At 38.2% G+C, this 19,937-nt stretch overlaps 1 protein-coding gene across 1 annotated transcript; it reads left to right on the plus strand.

Annotated features, from left to right (window-relative positions):
- The first annotated feature begins 5,346 nt into the window (after positions 1 to 5,346).
- PCNP (PEST proteolytic signal containing nuclear protein) lies at positions 5,347 to 19,039 on the plus strand. The gene is made up of 5 exons (XM_029214858.1): positions 5,347 to 5,457; positions 10,243 to 10,457; positions 13,257 to 13,331; positions 16,802 to 16,857; positions 18,025 to 19,039. The coding sequence occupies exons 1-5, from the start codon at positions 5,394 to 5,396 to the stop codon at positions 18,149 to 18,151; spliced, it is 537 nt and encodes a 178-aa protein (XP_029070691.1). The 5' UTR covers positions 5,347 to 5,393; the 3' UTR covers positions 18,152 to 19,039.
- Positions 19,040 to 19,937: the final 898 nt, after the last annotated feature.

Below are 19,937 nucleotides of genomic sequence, written 5' to 3' on the forward strand. Positions count from 1 at the left end.
TTCTTTCTTTCTTTCTTTCTTTCTTTCTTTCTTTCTTTCTTTCTTTCCTTTCTTTCTTTCTTTCTTTCATCTTGGCTGCACCGCGTCTTAGTTGCAGCACACGGGATCTTCTCTGTGGCATGTGGACTCTTAGTTGTGGCATGCAAACTCTTAGTTGCGGCATGCATGTGGGATCTAGTTCCCCAACCAGGGATCGAACCTGGGCCCCCTGCATTGGGAGTGTGGGGTCTTACCCATGAACTACCAGGGAAATCCCTAAAAAAATTTTTTTTGTTGTTGAAGTACAGTTGATTTACAATGTTGTGTCAATTTTTGCAAGATCTCAGTTCCCCAACCAGGGATTGAACCCGGGTCTCGTCAGTGAAAGCCCAGAATCCTAACCACTAGGCCACCAGGGAACTCCCTTTTCTGTCTTATTTACTGCTGTATCCCCAGGACTTGGTAAAGTGCCTGGCACATAACAAGCACCTTAAAATTTATTAAGTCAATCAATCTGATTCATTTTAAAAGAGTCACTTTGGCTGCTGTATTGAGACGAGAAGAGAGGGACCAGCTAGGAGGCTACTGCACAAACAAAGGTGAAAGATAATAGTGAGTTGGACCAGGGTGGTAGCAGAGTAGGTACCAAATACCAAAGAGATATTGGAGACAATGAGTATAAACAATCCTTTCAAAGAGTTACTATATGAAGGGGAATAGTAATAAGGAGCTAGAGGGAGTTATGAGATCAAGAGAAGAGTTTTTAATTTTGCTATAGTTGTTTTGTAGATATGGGAGATACAAAGCATGTATGTTTGGTGTTGGAAATGATCCAGTAGTTGGCGGGGTGGGGAGGATCTGATAAAACAGTGGAGTGGGATGGGATTTACTACATTAGTAACAGAAAAGAAGACAGAAAATCTAGGTACAAACGCAGGTACCACACCACAGATATGGTGAGAATATACAGAAGTTCTGTTTTGATTTCTATTATTTCCTTACTGAAAATAAGAATCAAAGTCATCAATTGAGGGGAGGGCAGAGAAAGTGGGAAACAGTCTAGGAAAGTGAGTGAATTAGGGTCATGGTTCTCAAAGTGTGGTCCCCAGACTAGCAGCCTCATCATTTGGGAACTAGTTAGAAATGTAAATTTGGGGGCCCCACCCACTGAGTCTACTGAATCAAAAACTCTGTCCATGGCACTACAGTTTTAACTGTTTTAAGAAGACTTTCAGGGACTTCCCTGGTGGCACAGTGGTTAAGGATCCGCCTACCAATGCAGGGGACTCAGGTTCGATCCCTGGTCCAGGAAGATCCCACATGCCGCAGAGCAACTAAGCCCGTGCACCACAACTACTGAAGCCCGAGCACCCTAGAGCCCATGTGCCACCACTACTGAGCCCATGCACCACAACTATCGAAGGCCCTCTAGGGCCCGCGTGCCGCAACTGCTGAGCCCGCATGTTGCAACTACTGAAGCCCACGCGCCTAGAGCCCGTGCTCCGCAACAAGAGAAGCCACCGCAATGAGAAGCCCGCGCACCGCAACGAAGAGTTAAGTAGCCCCGGCTTACTGCAACTAGAGAAAGCCTGCGAATGGCAACGAAGACCCAATGCAGCCAAAAAAAAAGAGAAGCCTTTCAGATGACTCTGATGTATACTAAATCTTGAGAATGGTATAGGGAAATATAATGGGATTACAGGCTGAATTAAGAACCAAGGTTAGTGATGAATTGGAAAAGAATTTGAAAAAAAATAAAAAATTAAAATTAAAAAATGTAAGCACACACACACATAAAACAAAGCCCATGAGCTGCTGTCACTTGACACCCAATGCAATTCTGTTTCTGTATATCATGGTACAACATCAGATAGCTCAAGCCCAACTGGGTAATTTAATATTACAGGGTCATGGGGCCAACCCTGATCTAACCAGTGAATGAGTGTTTTGGATTACTTGGATGAATAGAAATATGTTTTCATCTTAATTTGGGCTGTAAAGAAATTTGAAAGTTAGAAAACAAAAACAAGGTTAGTGAAACCATGATTAGTCACTTTTCCTCTCTAATTTGTTGTAGCTCTGTGCCTGAATTCCACACTCGGCTCCACCCCTTACTTATCTTTTCAGTGTCCCAGTTTCCTCTTCTATAAAAATAAAGTAATTGTAGCACTTAATTCATAGGATGATGATTTAGTGTACTTGATTTCATGTTAAAAAAATTGCAGACTATGCTTGGCATATAGTAAGCATAAATATATGTTGGAGGGGCTTCCCTGGTGGCACAGTAGTTGAGAATCTGTCTGCCAATGCAGGGGACACAGTTCGAGCCCTGGTCCGGGAAGATCCCACATGCTGTGGAGCAACTAAGCCCGTGCACCACAACTACTGAGCCTGCATTCTAGAGCCCACGAGCCACAACTACTGAGCCCGCGTGCCACAACTACTGAAGCCCACACGCCTAGAGCCCATACTCTGCAACGAGAAGCCACCACAATGAGAAGCCTATGCACAGCAACGAAGAGTAGCCCCCACTCACCACAACTAGAGAAAGTCCGTGCACAGCAATGAAGACCCAACGCAGCCAAAAATAAATAATTTTTTAAAAACCTACATAAATTATAATAATAGTTGTCTATATTACTCTCCATTTTCAGCTTGTTTACTCATTATTTGAAGAGCTCTTTAGAGACTGCAAACAATAGCTACTATTAAGCAAGTGCCCGCCACAAGCCAGGCACTGTATTACAAATTTTACCTGTATTATCACACTTATTCCTCTCAGTAACCCTATGAGTATTAGTACATTTTTACAGTTAAAATATATTCAGTAAGATTACCTTATCCGTTCAAACTCACAGATTAGCAAATAGCAGGGTTATAATCTAAATTCGGTTTTGTCTGAGGCAATCAATGCTGCTGCTCTTTGCCCTGCACTCCACTGCCTTTTCATCCATTAACCCATTTGCTGGGGGTTACTGAAGCTTGCATTCACTTCTTCAATGGATACTTATTGAAAACTGGTATAATCTAGGTCCTAGGGAAACAATGGTGAGCAAGATAGGCACAATATGACCTCATGGAACAGACAGGTGAATGGATTAATATCTTCCATCCTTAACTTCTGCAGTGTGGTATATGGAACTGGATAGCTGTATGTGACCTCTCTAAATTTCATTTTTCTCATTTAAAAGTATAAGCATCAGGGCTTCCCTGGTGGCGCAGTGGTTGAGAATCCGCCTGCCGATGCAGGGGACACGGGTTCATGCCCCGGTCCGGGAAGATCCCATATGCCGCGGGGCAGCTGGGCCCGTGAGCCATGGCCGCTGAGCCTGAGCGTCCGGAGCCTGTGCTCCGCAACGGGAGAGGCCACAGCAGTGAGAGGCCTGCGTACCACAAAAAAAAAAAAAAAAAAAAAAGTATAAGCATCACGTCATGTATCCTCAATAAGCTGTATTCCCAGCAATCAATAAATGGATACACATAAAAACTCAAAAAAAGCATATATAAGCAAATACATACATAATTACAAATAAAAATCACATGTTTATGTCTCCATTTATTTATTTATTTATTTGGTTGCACCAGGTCTTAGTTGCGGGCTCCTTACTTGTGGCAGGGGGCTCCTTAGTTGCCGCTCGTGAGCTCCTTAGTTGCAGCAGGTAGGCTCCTTAGTGGTGGCATGTGAACTCTTAGTTGTGGCATGCATGTGGGACCTCATTCCCTGACCAGGGGTGGAACGCAGGCCCCCTGCATTGGGAGCATGGAGTCTTATCCACTGTGCCACCAGGCAAGTCCCTATGTCTCCATTTAAAACATGATTAAAAGTAAGAGTCTCAGGAATTCCCTGGCGGTCCAGTGGTTAGGACTCCACGCTTTCACTGCAGAGGGCCTGAGTTCAGTCCCTAGTCGGGGAACTAAGATCCCTGAAAGCCGCTTGGTACGGGCAAAAAAAAAAAAAAAAAGAGAGACTCAGCGATTAAGTAACTTTTGAAGATCACATCTAGGAAAAATAAAACAAACATGAATTACCTATTCTATGTAAAATAGTTTGCTGGGCACTTTTACATATACTGTCATAGATGGTGGACCAGGGACTTCAAATCACCAAATCACCGTATCAGCAAACCACCCTGTTTCTGTCGTGGGAAACACACTTTGATTCTTTCTGCATTCTCCAGACTCGGAGCCTGAGGAGTCATACATTCACAAATACTGAGCACCTTTCATATATGAAATGTGCAATACAAACTGCTGTGAAGAAAAAAAAAATTTTTTTAATGGTCTCTGTGGTCAAGGAATTTTTGAGCTGCCTAGGGAGAACTTTTTTTCTTTTTAACACATATCGAGGGAAGTATACAATGATCAAAGAATGGTATATGGAATTTATTATCTCATTTGATCCCCAGGACCACCCTTTGAGGAAGTACTATTATTATTTCTATTTTATAGAGAAGGAAACAGGTCTGTAGACAGTAAGAAACCCTCAAGGTTTACTCAGCCAGTAAAGGGATTCCAACCCAAGTTCTGACTCCGTAAGGCCAATTTCTGTAACACTCACTGTATATTGTACTGCAAACCCAGAAACTACAGTTCCCTAGGCAAGGAACCGACCCCGTATAGCAAGAGGGCAGTATATATAGAGAGAAAAAGCGAAGATGAAACTGAAAAGTTAGGCTGGGGCCCAATATAACGCTTGGACTTCATTCTGCAAACTCTGGGGATACACTAAAGGTTTCTAAGTAAGGCAGAAACTACTGTGGTCTTCACGTAACGAAGTAACTTCCCTTGACAGAGAAATTGCAGCTTGTAGAAAAATCAGTTTTACCACTTGCCTACGCGACCTTAGACAAATTTTTCTTTGGCCTCAACTCTCACAGCTAATTAAAAGAGGGCAATTCCGCATTGGACTATTGTGGGGATTAAACGAGATAGCGCCTGACACAAGAGGGCGCTCGATAAACGTTGATTTTGCTTTTAGGTAGGAGTAAGAATTCGGTCCTTTTTTTTTTTTTTTTTTTTGAGTGGGTACACGTGATCTAGCAAACCAGACAGAATGAAAGAGCCTGGCTAGCTTCGGTCTGCCAGTTTTTACAGAAACCTCACCTGAGCTCACCAACGTTTCCAGGGTTGTGATCCCACCTTCCCTCACTTCCCTGAATCCGCCAGTAAACCATGAAAATCTAACCCACCTCTAGTCAAGTCCCTAACCAGTCCTCGGACCGCTCAACCTACCCCGCCCTTCCCTCAGAGGACGCTCGCCGATGATATCATATTCACTTCAGTCTCCGAGAGGCCCTTCACTCTCTAGGGCCGCTCTAGGCTGCCGCTTCCAAGGCGGGCTCCGAAGCTCAATGGTTGCTGGGCGGGGCCGTGACGTCTTTGGCGTGGCTGCAGGGGAGGCCGCGGCGGGGAAAATGGCGGACGGAAAGGCGGGAGAGGAGAAGCCTGAAAAGCCGCAGCGAGCTGGAGCCGCCGGAGGTGAACATAACCCCAGCGTCGCGGGCTACGTGGGATGCTCTGGGCCTTTCTTTGAGCTCCCCTGGGTGGGGGGAGTAGGCCGGCCCGAGAAGGGCGGATCTGGCGCTCACCCGGCCAGGTGCTGGGCCCACACAAGCCCTGGGCACGCCCGGTGCGGCCTGCTGGCATCCGGGCCCACATCGCCTCCTTGCCGGGGCAGAGCCGGTCACTGTTCGTCACCTCCTGGCCCCAGCGGAGGCCCTGCTTCCGAAGAGAAGGGAGATGGGCCCCAGAAAGGGGGACCGAACTCGGGGTGGGACTAGGAGTGGCGGTGCGGACGCAATCACACAAAACGCACACGGGCGCTCGCACAGTGCGAGTCACCGAGCAGTGGCCGCAGGAACTGGCCGCAGGCCGAGTTTCCGACGGTGCCGGCCTCTCAGTTACATCTAGGAGTTAGTTTGCTGCTCCCTTTTCACTGAGGAGGTGGACTACCCTGGCCTTTTTCTTTATTTTCAAGCCTAGTTCTGATCCTGTAATGGGATGGGTCAAGGCGATGGAGAGAAAGAGGAATATCTTTGCCTGCCTCCAGGTTTAATCTGCCGGGTCTAGGGTTACGGTTTGGTTGCCTTTCTTTGAACTGTCTGCCTTTTCTGTGCTAGGCTGTTGCCAGCTAACTGCACGCCAGATATTTAGGTGGCTAAATAGGCTAGTGTGACTCTTCCTGTATTTTGTTACGATGTAAACTCAGGTTACAGCTATCTTTATTCTGTCACCCCCACTCCTCTAAATTTGGGTCTTGTGCATTAAGGAAAAGAAACATCCTGTAATCTCTCCAGCCCTCCCGCCCCTTTGTCCTCACAAGGCTAGTGACTTAACACGTGCGAGCTGAGCATAATGTCTTTAGAACGTTTTAAGTACCACACTCTTAACTCTTCTTCAAGTCTTATCCCTGAAAGTATTTAATATGAGAAAATACAGAAGATTAATAGTATATGAAGGCAACTGTTAGGACCTCCTAACAAGTTTAATGTCATTTGACTTGGGAACAAAAATTGAGAAAAGTGTAATGTTCAGTTACTTTGGACCCAGAAATTCCTTTTTAAAAAACACGTACGGTGCTATTAGTTGAGCCCAAACTCCTTTCCCTCTTCACACTCCCCTCCCGTCTTGTTTTTTGTTGTTGTTGTTATTGTTGTTTTACTAGTAAAATAGTTTAGGAAGCAACAATTTAAGCCATTTAGTGCTACCTCGTTAGCGATTTTTTTCGTCAAAAATTGTCTTGGAAATTATCAAGTAGAACTACATTTAAAAATTAGTAGTTTGAGGAAGAACAAAGATCTGTAGCCTGAAGAATCTTATCTGACTTTTAGACTACCTTTTAACTTTTAGAATGGGTTTCTAACTGTCTTAACTGAGTATCTGAGATGTGTTTAATGTGAGCCAAAGTGTACCTTAAGGGAGTTCCCTGGTGGCTTAGTGGTTGGGATTCCAGGCTTTCACTGCCCTGGCCAGGGTTCAATCCCTGACTGGGGAACCGAGATCCCGCAAGGCGCGCCGGGTGGCCAAGAAACAAAACAAAACAAATATACCTTAAGTGTCAGCATAGTTCCACTATATAATTTGTCCACCACCCTTTCAGTTAGGGATAATTCGCTTTGTAGTATGAATATTGATGTTTCTACTTTAGCATATATTTGTGAAGGGGTGATATAAAGTTATCTTTGCTAATTGTTATCAAAAATTATTGTCTCCTTGTTGGTGACTTAGAATAAGTAATATCCCTTAATAACGTCTACATAATTTGCCTTGGGTGGGCCTTCCTTTGAAAGAAAATACTACTGTTACATGTAAACCATTTTTGAATGTCAGATATTTTTAATGAAATTGTACAAAGAAATCATAGTTAAAACATTGATACCATGGATATTGTTAAATTGATAATTTTACGGCAAATTTTAAAAACAGTATCAAGTTTGTCTTGGGGGACTTACCTAGAGATTATTCTGATTTTTAACTCCTATTGAACAGTCCAGTAAGTTGGAAATATAAGTATTTTTTAATGAGTTAACATAGTTAACATGAATTTATGTTAATAAGAGAAGCTACTTACTTGAACTACCTGCTCTCACCTTAAAGAGAAGGGATGATATTAAGGGTAAGGTTTTAGGTAGATTTTTTTCCCCTCCCTTTGGTTAAATTTTTGTAGCTCCTTGAAATAAGTAGAAGCTTTAGAGAAGAGCTATTCATATTGGAATCATGCCCACCTCAGGCTATTTCAGGCTATGTAAAACTACTTTAATGAAATTGACATTTATTGTGCCAGGAGGTTCTTGAATATGTCCTGTTAGAGAGATAGGTATGTACCCTTTTTTCAGTTGAAGAAGTTACCAGAATGCCAATGCGTCATGAAGGGTATCCTTATGGACTTAAAACTTATTGGGTAATTTTTTTCAAAGTAAGGTACCTTTGTACTCCAAGGCCTACCTCCTCCCCAAAAATGCTAGTACCATGTGTAATTTGATTTCACATTAACTAATCTACACATTTTGTTTGCTTAGAATGAATACAAACTAAAGTAGTACATGTTGTATTTAAAGGAAAACACTTAATGGACTTTAAAACACTTAAATGGTCTTGATAGTTTGCCTCTTCAGATGACAGAACCACGGATGTGAATAAAATTGAGTTGCTGACAGTTGATTACTTAATTAATGGTAGAGTAGTTTTCCCAACTCCCCTGTTCATGCTGCATTTTTCTAGAGCATTCACTATAGAAATCTTCCCTAAGAATCATAGGATTGAACAGATAGTATTGTGTTTCATGTGTTAGCACATACTAGTTCAGTTAGTTGTCACACTTGATGTTGTTATTAATGTTATAGTAAGAATTACGTTTTTCACTTTTTGTCGTATTTATGCTTTGATTTTTCTAGATTCTTTGTTCCAGAATTATTTTCTTGGTAAAAGGAGACCTAGAATTAAGAAAAGATAGGTTTTAAAAGAACCAGAAATTTTGACTAATTATAACCCTTGAGTCACAGTTCAAAGAGCAGAGTTACACTAAAATCAAGACTAAATGTTCTTTATTCTATTTGTTTTGATGTTTTTCAGACTTTGTGTTTACACAGACTTGTGCATTTAGTATACAGATTGCTTCTAAATGTAAATCCAGTGGCTTTTTTGTGTGTTTCTATATGCTCTGATACGTAGAGCCAATGAGTTTCCAGTTTTAGCTGTGTGTCAGTCACAAAGAAGAAGTAGTTATTACTGTTTGGGTTTTACTGTAAAATTCATACTTGATTAAAACTATACATAGAATACAGAATAAAATTTAGCATAAATGCATTTAGTGGTAGACTGAAAAAATGTTTGCATAATACTGTCTTTTTTGTAAGAAATTCTAAATTGAGTTCTATATTTCAAATATTGAATAGCAATCTTACATTCTTCAGGTGCTTTTGTAATTTTATATCTGAATAAGTGAATGGCACCTCAGACAACGATTCCAGTGCTGTCTTTGCTTCTTAGGGAAATCCCAAAACCTAATCCTGCTTAATTTCTCCCCTACATTGTTATTAAAACTTTCACCTCTTGTCTAAAGGTAATAAAGAGTTCGTTTTATTTTCCTGTAAACAAAATAAAATGTTCTGTTCAAAGTGCTTATTAATTTAGCTACCCCATCATTCCAAAACTATATAGATCGGGATCTATAACATCCCGTCTTTTAATTCATTACTTGTCAGTCTGTTTGATTTCCCCTTTTCTACCCATGTCATGTTTTGTCATGTTTTCTTAGCTGTTGTCAGGGCCATCCCTTAGAGAATCTTCTCTTTCTCCATAAACTATTCATCCAGTGTAGCAGAATACATTCAAAAGGTAAATTGGTAAACTTGGGAAAGAAAATAAAATATTTAATAATCAGCCAGCCTTCTGTCTTACCTCCCAATATGTTTTTAAATAGGCTGCATGTGTAACAGGCCTAAGATATTCAAGTGAGAACTAATTTCATTTATTAATATAAAGAAGCAAAATTACTGAAAGACATCTTGCATTCCATATCTTCATATGTATGTCTTCTGTTTGAAATTATCATTAGCTCATCTTTCTTTCATGAGAAAAAATAATATATAAACCTAAATATAGTTGTTGATATTAAGAGTAGCCTAAACAGATGTTAATCAAGCTTTGAGAGTAGAATGCAGTTACTCAAGAGGGGATGACCTTGAAGTCTTCCTTGAAGTTCCTTTCTAACTAAAGATTGTGTGAAATGTTCATGAAGAACACATCACTCAAGAAGATTACTCCAGGCTGTACTAACACTGTAGTTTGGGTAATAATGGGCTGTTCATAACAGGGTACTTTGTATAACTAGTAGTACGTTATTGAAGAATATTAGACCTTTTATTAGTCAAATGTATTATCCTATGATGTAACTAACTGCCAGCAAACCAGTTTGTATAGAATTTATAGATCTTAATTTATAAAAAGAAAAATTCCACAAATAACTAGATTATTGTACAACTTACAGTGTTTAGTTGAAGGGTCTTACTTTTTGTGAACTCTATATTTATAATTTTAAATTGCTCTGTATTTTATGCTAGTTAATTCATGGGAGCCTCTTCTACTGCCACACAATCTCAGTTCCTGCTGTATACTCTAACAAACAGTGGAAGAGACTGTTGGGTTCAGTAGGTGACAACTGCAGAGGTATCTTCTTTATAACGATGCTTTTTGAGGTTGCTGCTCCCATCAATCTGCTCAGTAAAAATAGCTCATCTTGGTAAGTTGTTTCGACTTCACCAGGACCTGAAGAAGAAGCAGAAAAACCTGTGAAAACTAAGACTGTTTCTTCCAGTAATGGAGGGGAAAATTCCAGTCGCAGCGCTGAGAAGCGATCAGCTGAAGAAGAAGCTGCAGACCTCCCTACAAAGCCTACAAAGATCTCCAAGTTTGGATTTGCCATAGGTAGTCAGATGACAAAGAAAACCTCAGCCATATCCATCAAACTTGGCTCAAGTGTGAGTTGTTATTTTATATATTATATTTGTAATGGGTCTGAAAATTTGTTTTCAAAACCTGCTTTTATTGGATTATGATAAATTCAGTATACAAAGATGTATAAAAAGATACATTGGTGCATGAACTTATTAAATGTAAGTATTTAAGAAATTAGTGGCTCTATATTCAAGAAAGGTCTGGATGAATTATAACTCAACAAAGCTGTTTTTAAAAAGGGGTTGGAATATGAGAAGGAGCAACTATTATAGGGACTATATGATTTATAAAGTAATAATACCTTAGAATTTCCTAAGTTGAGCAAAACTTGAAAAATATTTTTAGAGTTTCAGTTTATTTTTCTTATCTTTTAATTCCAGTGATATTAAAAATAATATCTAGAAGTCATTTATTTGTATTTTAAAAGATTAATGTTAGTAAGGTATTGCTTAATAAGAGCTTCCTGATTACCTTACTTTGAAGCTACAAATGGACATTGAGTATTATAATCTATGATAGTAGTCCTTTACAGATCAACTTTTGATTCCTTGTTTTAAGATGTAAACCTTAAATTAATACTTATTAACCCTGGAGTATCTGGAAAGTATTTGAAGTATTAGATTGAGGCATATGAAGTTTAGAGATTTATCTGTTTCTGATCTACAGAAGTGTTAATTTCATGTGGTTCAACTAAACAGATCTCTTCTTTAAGAAAAAGAAAGTTACTTGAATAGTGTATTGCTATTGGCTTTAGAAAATGGTTACATTCTTGTGTAAGGAGAATAATCTTAAAATTGATTTTAAGTTGTTCATGTCTGTTCTGTGAAAATTAATGCTCAGTTGCCTGGATGCATACAGCTTGATTTCTTCATTAGATGTCATTCAAAGATCTTAAAAATATGATATGGATCAGATTCCTACTAGAGTCAGTGTGTTTGAGCTATACTAGTTTTAAAAAAGCTACCATTCCTCAGAACCCCTACTCCCACCCTATGCTGTTTTGCTTTTTTCCTTTTCTTCCTTTTTCTAAAAAATTTAGTGTGAACAAAAGACATTCAGCTTGTAACTTCATTACTTCATGACTCTTCTCCCTATTTGAGCTGATTCTTTTGGTTTAATATGTTTTTTATAAAGTTGCATAGGCCTACCTGCATAGATATTTACTTTTTTTGATAGTCATTAAACATGTGGTTCTCATGTACATTTCTCATACACGTGTTCCCCTTGATAATAGATTTTACGGTGCTTGAACACACCTCCTAAATCAGATATCCATATCCCTACTTTTGCTAAATCATTGATGTGATTTAGTAATTGCTGATCATTTTAGTTGGGAGGATTATGCTTGAAAAGGCCTATTCAGTAAAACTTTAATCTTTAGAAAACAAAAGACCTTTTTTCATAAAGTAAACCAAAGTGTAAACATAATCTTGGCGAAGTGAGGTGTAGGATATGAAAATAGTTGAAACTGTTGCTTTTGATTATATGATGTGAAAAGATAGTCAAACAACCAACAAATACTTGTGTCTTATGTTTATGTACAACATCAAATACATGACATCTTTAAGAGTAAAGGGTGCTTCTAGAGTCACTATGCATAATTTCCAAATGAACATTTTTATTTCTTCAAAAACAAACATTATTTATAAAAAGTGTTTCTGTTATACAAGAAGGGATGGTTAATTTTGTTTCAGCAGCTCAGAGAAGGTTTTACTGGTGAGGTGACGCTAGAGTTGGCTTTAAGTGCAGGCAAGAGGCAAAGGGACATCTCAGATAAAAAGAGCTTCGTGCAGGGCATTCCGTGGTGGTCCAGTGGTTAAGACTTTCACTGCCGTGGGCCCGGGTTCAGTCCCTGGTCGGGGAACTAAGATCCCATAAGCCGTGCAGCACAGCCAAAAAAAAAAAAAAAAAAGACTTATGCAAAGGCAGTTTAGATGTGAAGCCACATGATGCATTCAGGAAATTGTTCATAGTTAGGAAGTGTTTGGTAGGCAAATGCAGGGATAGAAAGCCCCCCAAATAAGACCACAGGACCAAATCATAAAGGACTTGTACTCCATAATATAGTTTGGTTTTATTCTTTGGGTTCTAGAGGAGCCATGGAATCATTATAAAGAGTCTCGAGCCTTAAACAGATTTGCATTTTAGAAACATTACTCTGGTGCCAGTATAGAGAATTAGAGGAAAATAAATACAGAAGGTGGGGAGATGGTATTTCTAACAGCAGTTCAGGCAAGTAATGATAAGGGGCCTTAGTGTTGGTAGTGTGGTAGTAAGCTGGGAAGGCAGGGGGAGATTTAAGTCTATTTAATAGAGATCTAGTTAACAGGACCTTACAATAAAATGTGCAAGTTGAGGAAAAGGTTTTCTGGCTTGAGCACTTAATGAGCACTGCAGTACACCTGGGAGCTCTTAAGTGGCGCTGTCCAGTAGGCAGCTAGCTAGTAGAGAAAGATGAGTCTTCATATCTTTCTCAAGGCACACTGTGCTTAATTTTAATGTTACTATGGGCAGGTATTAATATTCATTTTCTCTTACCTGTACCAGGTACCTTTTAGCTAAGTGATATTAAATTATAGACCCTAACTAGAAAATCTTTGACAGGAGGAAAACAAATGGACATATAATTAATAAAGTAAAATCTACCCATTGATAACCCACATTTTCAAAAAGAAAGTAGATTTCTCCAATGTTTGTTCTTAGTTCCTTACTATATGTTTCTATGAAAACATAAAGTTGAATCTTTGAAGATAAATTATTTTTGTCATTAAATAAGCCTGTGTAAACATTATATTATACTCTTTTTAATGTTTCTTCTTCAGAAACCTAAGGAAACCGTTCCAACTCTTGCTCCAAAAACCCTTTCAGTAGCAGCAGCCTTTAATGAAGATGAAGATGTAAGTTGATACCTGGTTTTGTTTGTTTTACTTTAACAAGTTCTTTAAGAAAGATGTTAGTGGCAAATTGTCAAGTTGTACTAATGGTACTGGTGAACTTTTTTTGCAGCTCTGAACAGTTGTTGTTGTTTTTTAAATGACATCTGCAAAATCTGGATATTTCTGTTTATTTATTTAATTTGATTGTGGGATTATTTAAAATATTATTGACTTTGGGGGGCAAGGAACTTAATCAAATCAACAGATGCTTATTATGAGTAATAATATATATATGTGCTATGAAATATGTAGGATCCAAAAAAAGGAAAATTCAATACTGCTGTCTTCAATAATTTTTATAGTTGGAGTCTTCAGTGAGACATTATGCATGTGTTCAGCTTTAAAAAGCAGCTATAGTGCTTTCTTCTTGTATCCCCATGAGGAATAACAATAGTGCAGGTGATTCTGCCAGAAGATCTAGTCAATATGTACGTGTTCCAGAGTGGCGCAGTGGTTAAGAATCCGCCTGCCAGTGCAGGGGACACGGGTTTGAGCCCTGGTCCGGAAAGATCCCACATGCCGTGGAGCAACTAAGCCCGTGCGCCACAACTATTGAGCCTGCACTCTAGAACCCGCGAGCCACAGCTACTGAAGCCTGTGCACCTAGAGCCCGTGCTCTGCAACAAGAGAAGCCACTGCAATGAGAAGCCCGCGCACCACAACAAAGGGTAGCCCCTGCTCGCCGCACCTAGAGAAAGCCCACTTGCAGCAACGAAAATCCAATGCAGCCAAAAATAAATAAATAAATAAATTTTAAAAAAGAGAGATTAGGTAGCATTTTGGTTTGTACAGATTGTTATCAGGAAAGGACATTGTGGGAAGAAGGGGACAACATGTGCAGAAGTAGAGAGGCTGGAAATAGTAAGCACCTACATAATAGTAATGGCTTGCTTTGAATGCCTAACAGTTTGAATCTTTTCACACAACTTTATTTTATCCTCCATACATCCCTATGAATTGTGTGATATGGTTATTCTTATTTTCCAAATGGAGAAATTAAGTGTGCATAAGTATTGTGCACAAGTGTTGAACTAGAACTGAGCTTTCTGGTTTCTTGTCCTATGTTCTTTGCATCATACGTTACTGTTTTCCCTGTTTTTAAAGAAATTTTAGACAGGTTCAGACAACACTCTTTCTGCTATAAGATGGTAATGATAGGTAGGGATAAACTTGTCTCTTAGGTAAAAGAACACATGCATCTAAAATCTGCATCTGGGACTTCCCTGGAAGTCCAGTGGTTAAGACTCTGCACTTCCACTGCAGGGGGCACCAGTTTGATCCCTGGTCAGGGAACTAAGATCCCGCATGACGCTCAGCATGGCCAAAAATAAATAAATAAATAAAATCTTCATCTGGTTCTTCCTTTTTCTGCAGCACATATTAATTAACCTTGGATATATATCTAAGCCTGAAATATATTGTACAAAGAGTGTGTTCATTTAGTTAATTTTGAAATTTAAAAATACTTTTTCAGTTGTATCTCTTTAGTCTCTTTTAATTTGGACAACTCCTGGGTTTTTCTGCGTATTTCATGGCATTAACATTTTTGAAGAGTTCAGGCCAGTTAGTTTGTAGAACGTCCCTCAGTTTGGATTTGTCTGATGTTCCCTTATGATTAGATTCACATTCCTTTTGGCAGGCGTACCACAGAAGTGATGCCAAGTTCTCAATGCATCATATCAGGAGCACATGTCAGTATATCCCATTACTGGCAGTGTTAACTTTGATCATTTAGTTAAAGTGATGTCTGCCAGATTTCTCTACTGTCAAATTACTGTTTTATCTTTTATAATTAAAATTTATCTTGTGGGGATATGTTTTAAGAATATGTGGAGGGGACTTCCCTGGTGGCACAGTGGTTAAGAATCAGCCTGCCAGTACGGGGGACACGGGTTTGAGCCCTGGTCCGGGAAGATCCCACATGCCACAGAGCAACTAAGCCTGTGCGCCACAACTACTGAGCCTGTGCTCTAGAGCCTGCGAGCCACAACTGCTGAGCCCATGTGCCGCAACTACTGAAGCCCGTGTGCCTAGAGCCCGTGCTCCACAACAAGAGAAGCCACCACAATGAGAAGCCCGTGCGCCTCAATGAAGAGTAGCCCCCTCTCGCAACTAGAGAAAGCCCGCGCACAGCAACGAAGACCCGACGCAGCCATAAATAAATAAATAAAATTTAAAAAAAGAATATGTGAAAATACATAATTTCTTAAGTGTTCACTCATAAGTGTTAACATTCATTGATGATTCTTACCAGAATCAATTATTGTGATGTTTGCTGAATGGTGATTTTTTTTCATTCTTTCATCCCTTCTATGTTTAATGTTTCTTACTGTAAGGAAGAGCTTTTATAAGTGTAGGCTCTATTCAACAGGTTATAATGCTCAAATTGTCTCAGATTTGACCAGTAGAAATCCCTTTAATCTGGATCTTGGCAGATGACTGTGTAAAAAATAATATTTAGCTCATCAGTAACATTTATACTTAAAAAACATCTAAAAGACACTTGTCACATATCTTTTCACGAGCTGTAACTATGGAAAAGTAGTAGAGAATGAGCTTTCAAGATGTCTTTTCAGTAAAGGAGACATTTTTGAGAAGGAGCAATACAGTAAAATGGTTAAGAGCCTTTGCTTTGGCATCTAGCTGTTTTGTGACTTGGGACAAGTTAACCTTGTTTACCTTACCTACAAAATGTGAATGATGATACTCATACCCACCTTGTAGGATTGTTAGGGTTTTCAAAGACAGTGCATATTAAAGCATTTAACACAATGTGTAGCTTATAGTAAACAAATAGTTTTAGTTCTAGAATATCAAGTTTTTGGGGGGGTTTTGTTTTTGTTTTGGGGGTTGTTTTTGTTCTTGTGTTTTGTTGGTTTGTTTTTTGGCCACGCTGCACGGCATGCAGGATCTTAGTTCCCCAACCAGGGATCGAACTCGCGCCCCCTACAATGGAAGCACGGAATTCTTAACCACTGGACCGGCAGGGGAGTCCCTAGAATATCAAGTTTTTACCAAATTTTTTTTCTTTATGCAGAATCAGCACACTAGAAGCATGAGGGTTTTATTTAATGTAGTTAAGATAAATGATTTTCTCCTTTCACCAAAATTTCAGACTTAGATATAAAATTTAGCATTATTGGTAATCAAGTGATTTTAATATAGTTGACCCTTGACCAACACAGGTTTGAACTGCACAGGCCTATTTATATGCAGATTTTTTTCAGTAACGTGCTGCAGTACTACACTCTCCCAAGGTTGGTTTAATCCTTAGATGTGGAACCGTGGCTATGGAAGGTCAACTATAAAGTTACACACGGGGTTTTGACTGTGGCGCTGTGGGGGCAGTGCCTCTAATCCTCCTGCATTGTTCAAGGGTCAGCTCTATCTACATGCAGTCATCTCTGTTTCTATCTTACATTTTTCTCCAGAGTGAACCAGAGGAAATGCCTCCAGAAGCAAAGATGAGGATGAAGAATATTGGAAGGTATTATAATTTTTGTATAATATTGTAGAAAATTATAGTGAATTAAGAGCAAGAATAAATTGCAAATTGCACATAATCTATTAGTGTTCAAGCTTTTGTTGCATATTTGGGCAAAAGAGTTTTGTTTTCTGAGATTACTCTCCTGGTAAAAGAAAATTAGTATTTTAAGAAAAGAAAAAATAACGATAATTTAATGCTATTTTTTTTTCAGATACATGTAATCTAAATTTTTTCAAATAAACAGTTATGAGAAATGTTTCTGATATAAAATTTAAAAGTTTTTTTCAGGTATAAAAAAATGGCTTTCACTCATCTCACTTAAGATATTCCCACCACTTAATCTTGATTGTATGTGTCCCATTTTCCTTAGTAATTTAGATGCCAAATATAAAAAGAAGACAAAAACATTTAAAAATTTTCCTCCATTGTTTCTGTTATTGTGAAAATAACAAATTTCAAGTTAACACGATGTTCAGTTTCCTGTCTTTGTATGTGTAAATGGATAACTTCGAGGCTAATAAGAAAGCTGGGCTTCAAAACAACCTATAATATATCCCCACTTCTACCAAATGTATATATTCTCCCAAAGAACTAAGTGCTGAGTCTTCAAGCATCAGTCTTCAGACTTCATCTATGATTCAAACGGGAACTGTCCCAGTGGCTGTCTGCCTGCCTCCCTTTCGGACTGGGACCTAAAGTAAATACATCTGGCATTATAACCAAATCTAAACACCCAGGATACATATATCTTCATATATCTAAACATTTAAAACTGAAACAAGTTCATAAAATGACATCTTCTGTTTCATTTTTTATAAATGCTGATGGCAAGCCACCACCAAATTGATTTAATGACCCTGTTAATGGGTTACAAGCAACAGTTTTTAAAACTATAGTGGTTGCCACTATAGTGGTTGCTGCATATCAGAATCACCTTAGATGTTTGTTAAAACTACAGATTTACCTGGCTCCTCCTGAGGCCTACTGAATCTGAAATTTTAGGACAGGGTCTGTGTAAAGGGTATTTTTAAAAAGTTCTGTAGAGGCTTCTGATGTTTGGCCTGCATTTCTAATAGGTGCTAAACAAATGTGTTTTGAATGAGTTAAAAACATAGCCCGAAAATCATTATATAACATTTTAAATAAGTTTCCTTTCTTTTAACACAGGGATACACCAACATCAGCAGGACCAAATTCCTTCAATAAAGGAAAGCATGGGTTTTCTGATAACCAGAAGCTATGGGAGCGAAATATAAAATCTCATCTTGGAAATGTCCATGACCAAGACAATTAAATGATGTGTTTTGAAATTGGGGTATGGGGTGGGTGTAAAGTTAAAAGGAACAGTTTCCTTTTTTAAAGAATGGTATAAGACTATCTTTGGAGCCGCCTTTTTTTTTTCTTTTTCTTTTTTTAAAGATTGAGTGGTACACTAATAAATGAGAATTTGAAATTAGAGGTAATTTATGTTTTATATACAGATTTCAAGACATTTGCTAATTTTGTAGTTTCACGTGATTAGTTTCCAAAGGTTATAGATGATTAAAAAAATCAGAAATGGTACCTTTCTAAGAATTGCATATTTTTTTAGACACAACTACTAGCACATTAAGAGGGAAGCAAAAAGTTGTCTATTTGTAGGCAGTTACTCTCTAACTTAACTCCCTTGTTAACCTAAAGTCTGGCTCCCAGGAACAGCCTTATAGAGAAGGGAGTATTGTATTGGGAGGAAAATGTTGCTGGACTATTGACTGAGAAAGTAAATTAGATAAAAATTAAAATACAGCTTTTTTTTTTCCTAATGGGCATTTGTTTTGTTTCAAATCATCATAAACTAGTTATTGCATTGCTATCAGTGGATACAGATGCTTAGCTCTTTAAAAAGAACATTTTAAAATTTTATGTAAACTGTTGAGTATTTAAAATAGCCCACTTCACTTTAAAGGGTCTTGTCTACCTTTGATAGTCTTCAAAGAACAACCATTTGCTACCAAAGTAAATCAGTATTTTGAATGTGCTTCTCTTGGTTTTTGTTATTAGCTAGTTCCTGTAATTATTTCCACCAGATCTTCAGGCAAATCATAAGGAAGCTGTTTCTTTTAAAATAACAAACCACCACCAAAAATTTAAATGTACATAATAGTTAAATATTTGGCTGTTCTTATTTTTTAAAGGATATAAACACCAAAAAAAAAGGCAACATTGTATGAAGATGGAAAATAAGAAAGATGCACTTTCTGTAACTTTATCAAAGCATTTATGTTACTAACTTGTGAAATCCAATTTGATTTGAACTTATTACAGGAATTCTTATTTAGCACAATAATATGGTTTCTTTTAACTGTATACATATTAACCAGTGGCCTCTTTAAAAGCACATTTTAGATACTGAAAATAAAAGGAAAGAAAATGCATCTTTAAACATATTTTATGGAATCTTTGACCACATATACTTTGTTAATCTTTGTGTTGTAGGATTGTGTTTATTTTGTATTTTTGTATTGTATATGAATTCTTTTTTTAATGTGACAGTTAAACACATCTTTAAAAGCATAGTCACACATAAAAGAAACATATAGTATAATGATTTCCTTGAAAACTCTTACAATGTTAGATTTGGAGGCAGCTTCATACTGTTTAATTGGTGATAGCTACTCTCTGAGCTCTTTTAATAGGTAATAACTCCAGAGAAGCAGCCTGTATATATTCCTAATACTTTGTTCACTTGCATATGAGTTTAGAGTAAGCCCCAAGTAAAACAATGGAAATGTATATAGAACGATTAGTTCTTACTTACATGGTTTAATTATATCAAGATACATGAATTTAACTTGCTTTAACGTAGGCAAACTTCCCATTTTTGTTCATTTTAATGTTTATGTTGAAATAACATCCCAAAACGACTGAGATGAATGTCTTTACTAAAATACCAATAAATTTGTCCAACTCTGTCAGTGTTCTTATTTTCTGTTACACTTAATTGTTGCTGGGTTTGTTTTAAACAAAGAAGAGACAGATGTTATTGGTGCTCTTGCCAGATTGTTGGCCAGAGTAATGGGAGATTTTAAATTGCTCTTTGG

This window comes from Monodon monoceros, unplaced genomic scaffold, assembly GCF_005190385.1.
Source record: "Monodon monoceros isolate NGI ecotype Baffin Bay Population unplaced genomic scaffold, NGI_Narwhal_1 Super_Scaffold_11, whole genome shotgun sequence".
Lineage (NCBI taxonomy): Eukaryota > Metazoa > Chordata > Mammalia > Artiodactyla > Monodontidae > Monodon > Monodon monoceros.

Coding starts and splice junctions, on each gene's coding strand:
- PCNP (XM_029214858.1), top strand. CDS start 5,394: ATGGCGGACGGAAAGGCGGGAGAGGAGAAGCCTGAAAAGCCGCAGCGA. Junction 5,458..10,242: donor GCGAGCTGGAGCCGCCGGAG/GTGAACATAACC, acceptor CGACTTCACCAG/GACCTGAAGAAGAAGCAGAA. Junction 10,458..13,256: donor CCATCAAACTTGGCTCAAGT/GTGAGTTGTTAT, acceptor TTTCTTCTTCAG/AAACCTAAGGAAACCGTTCC.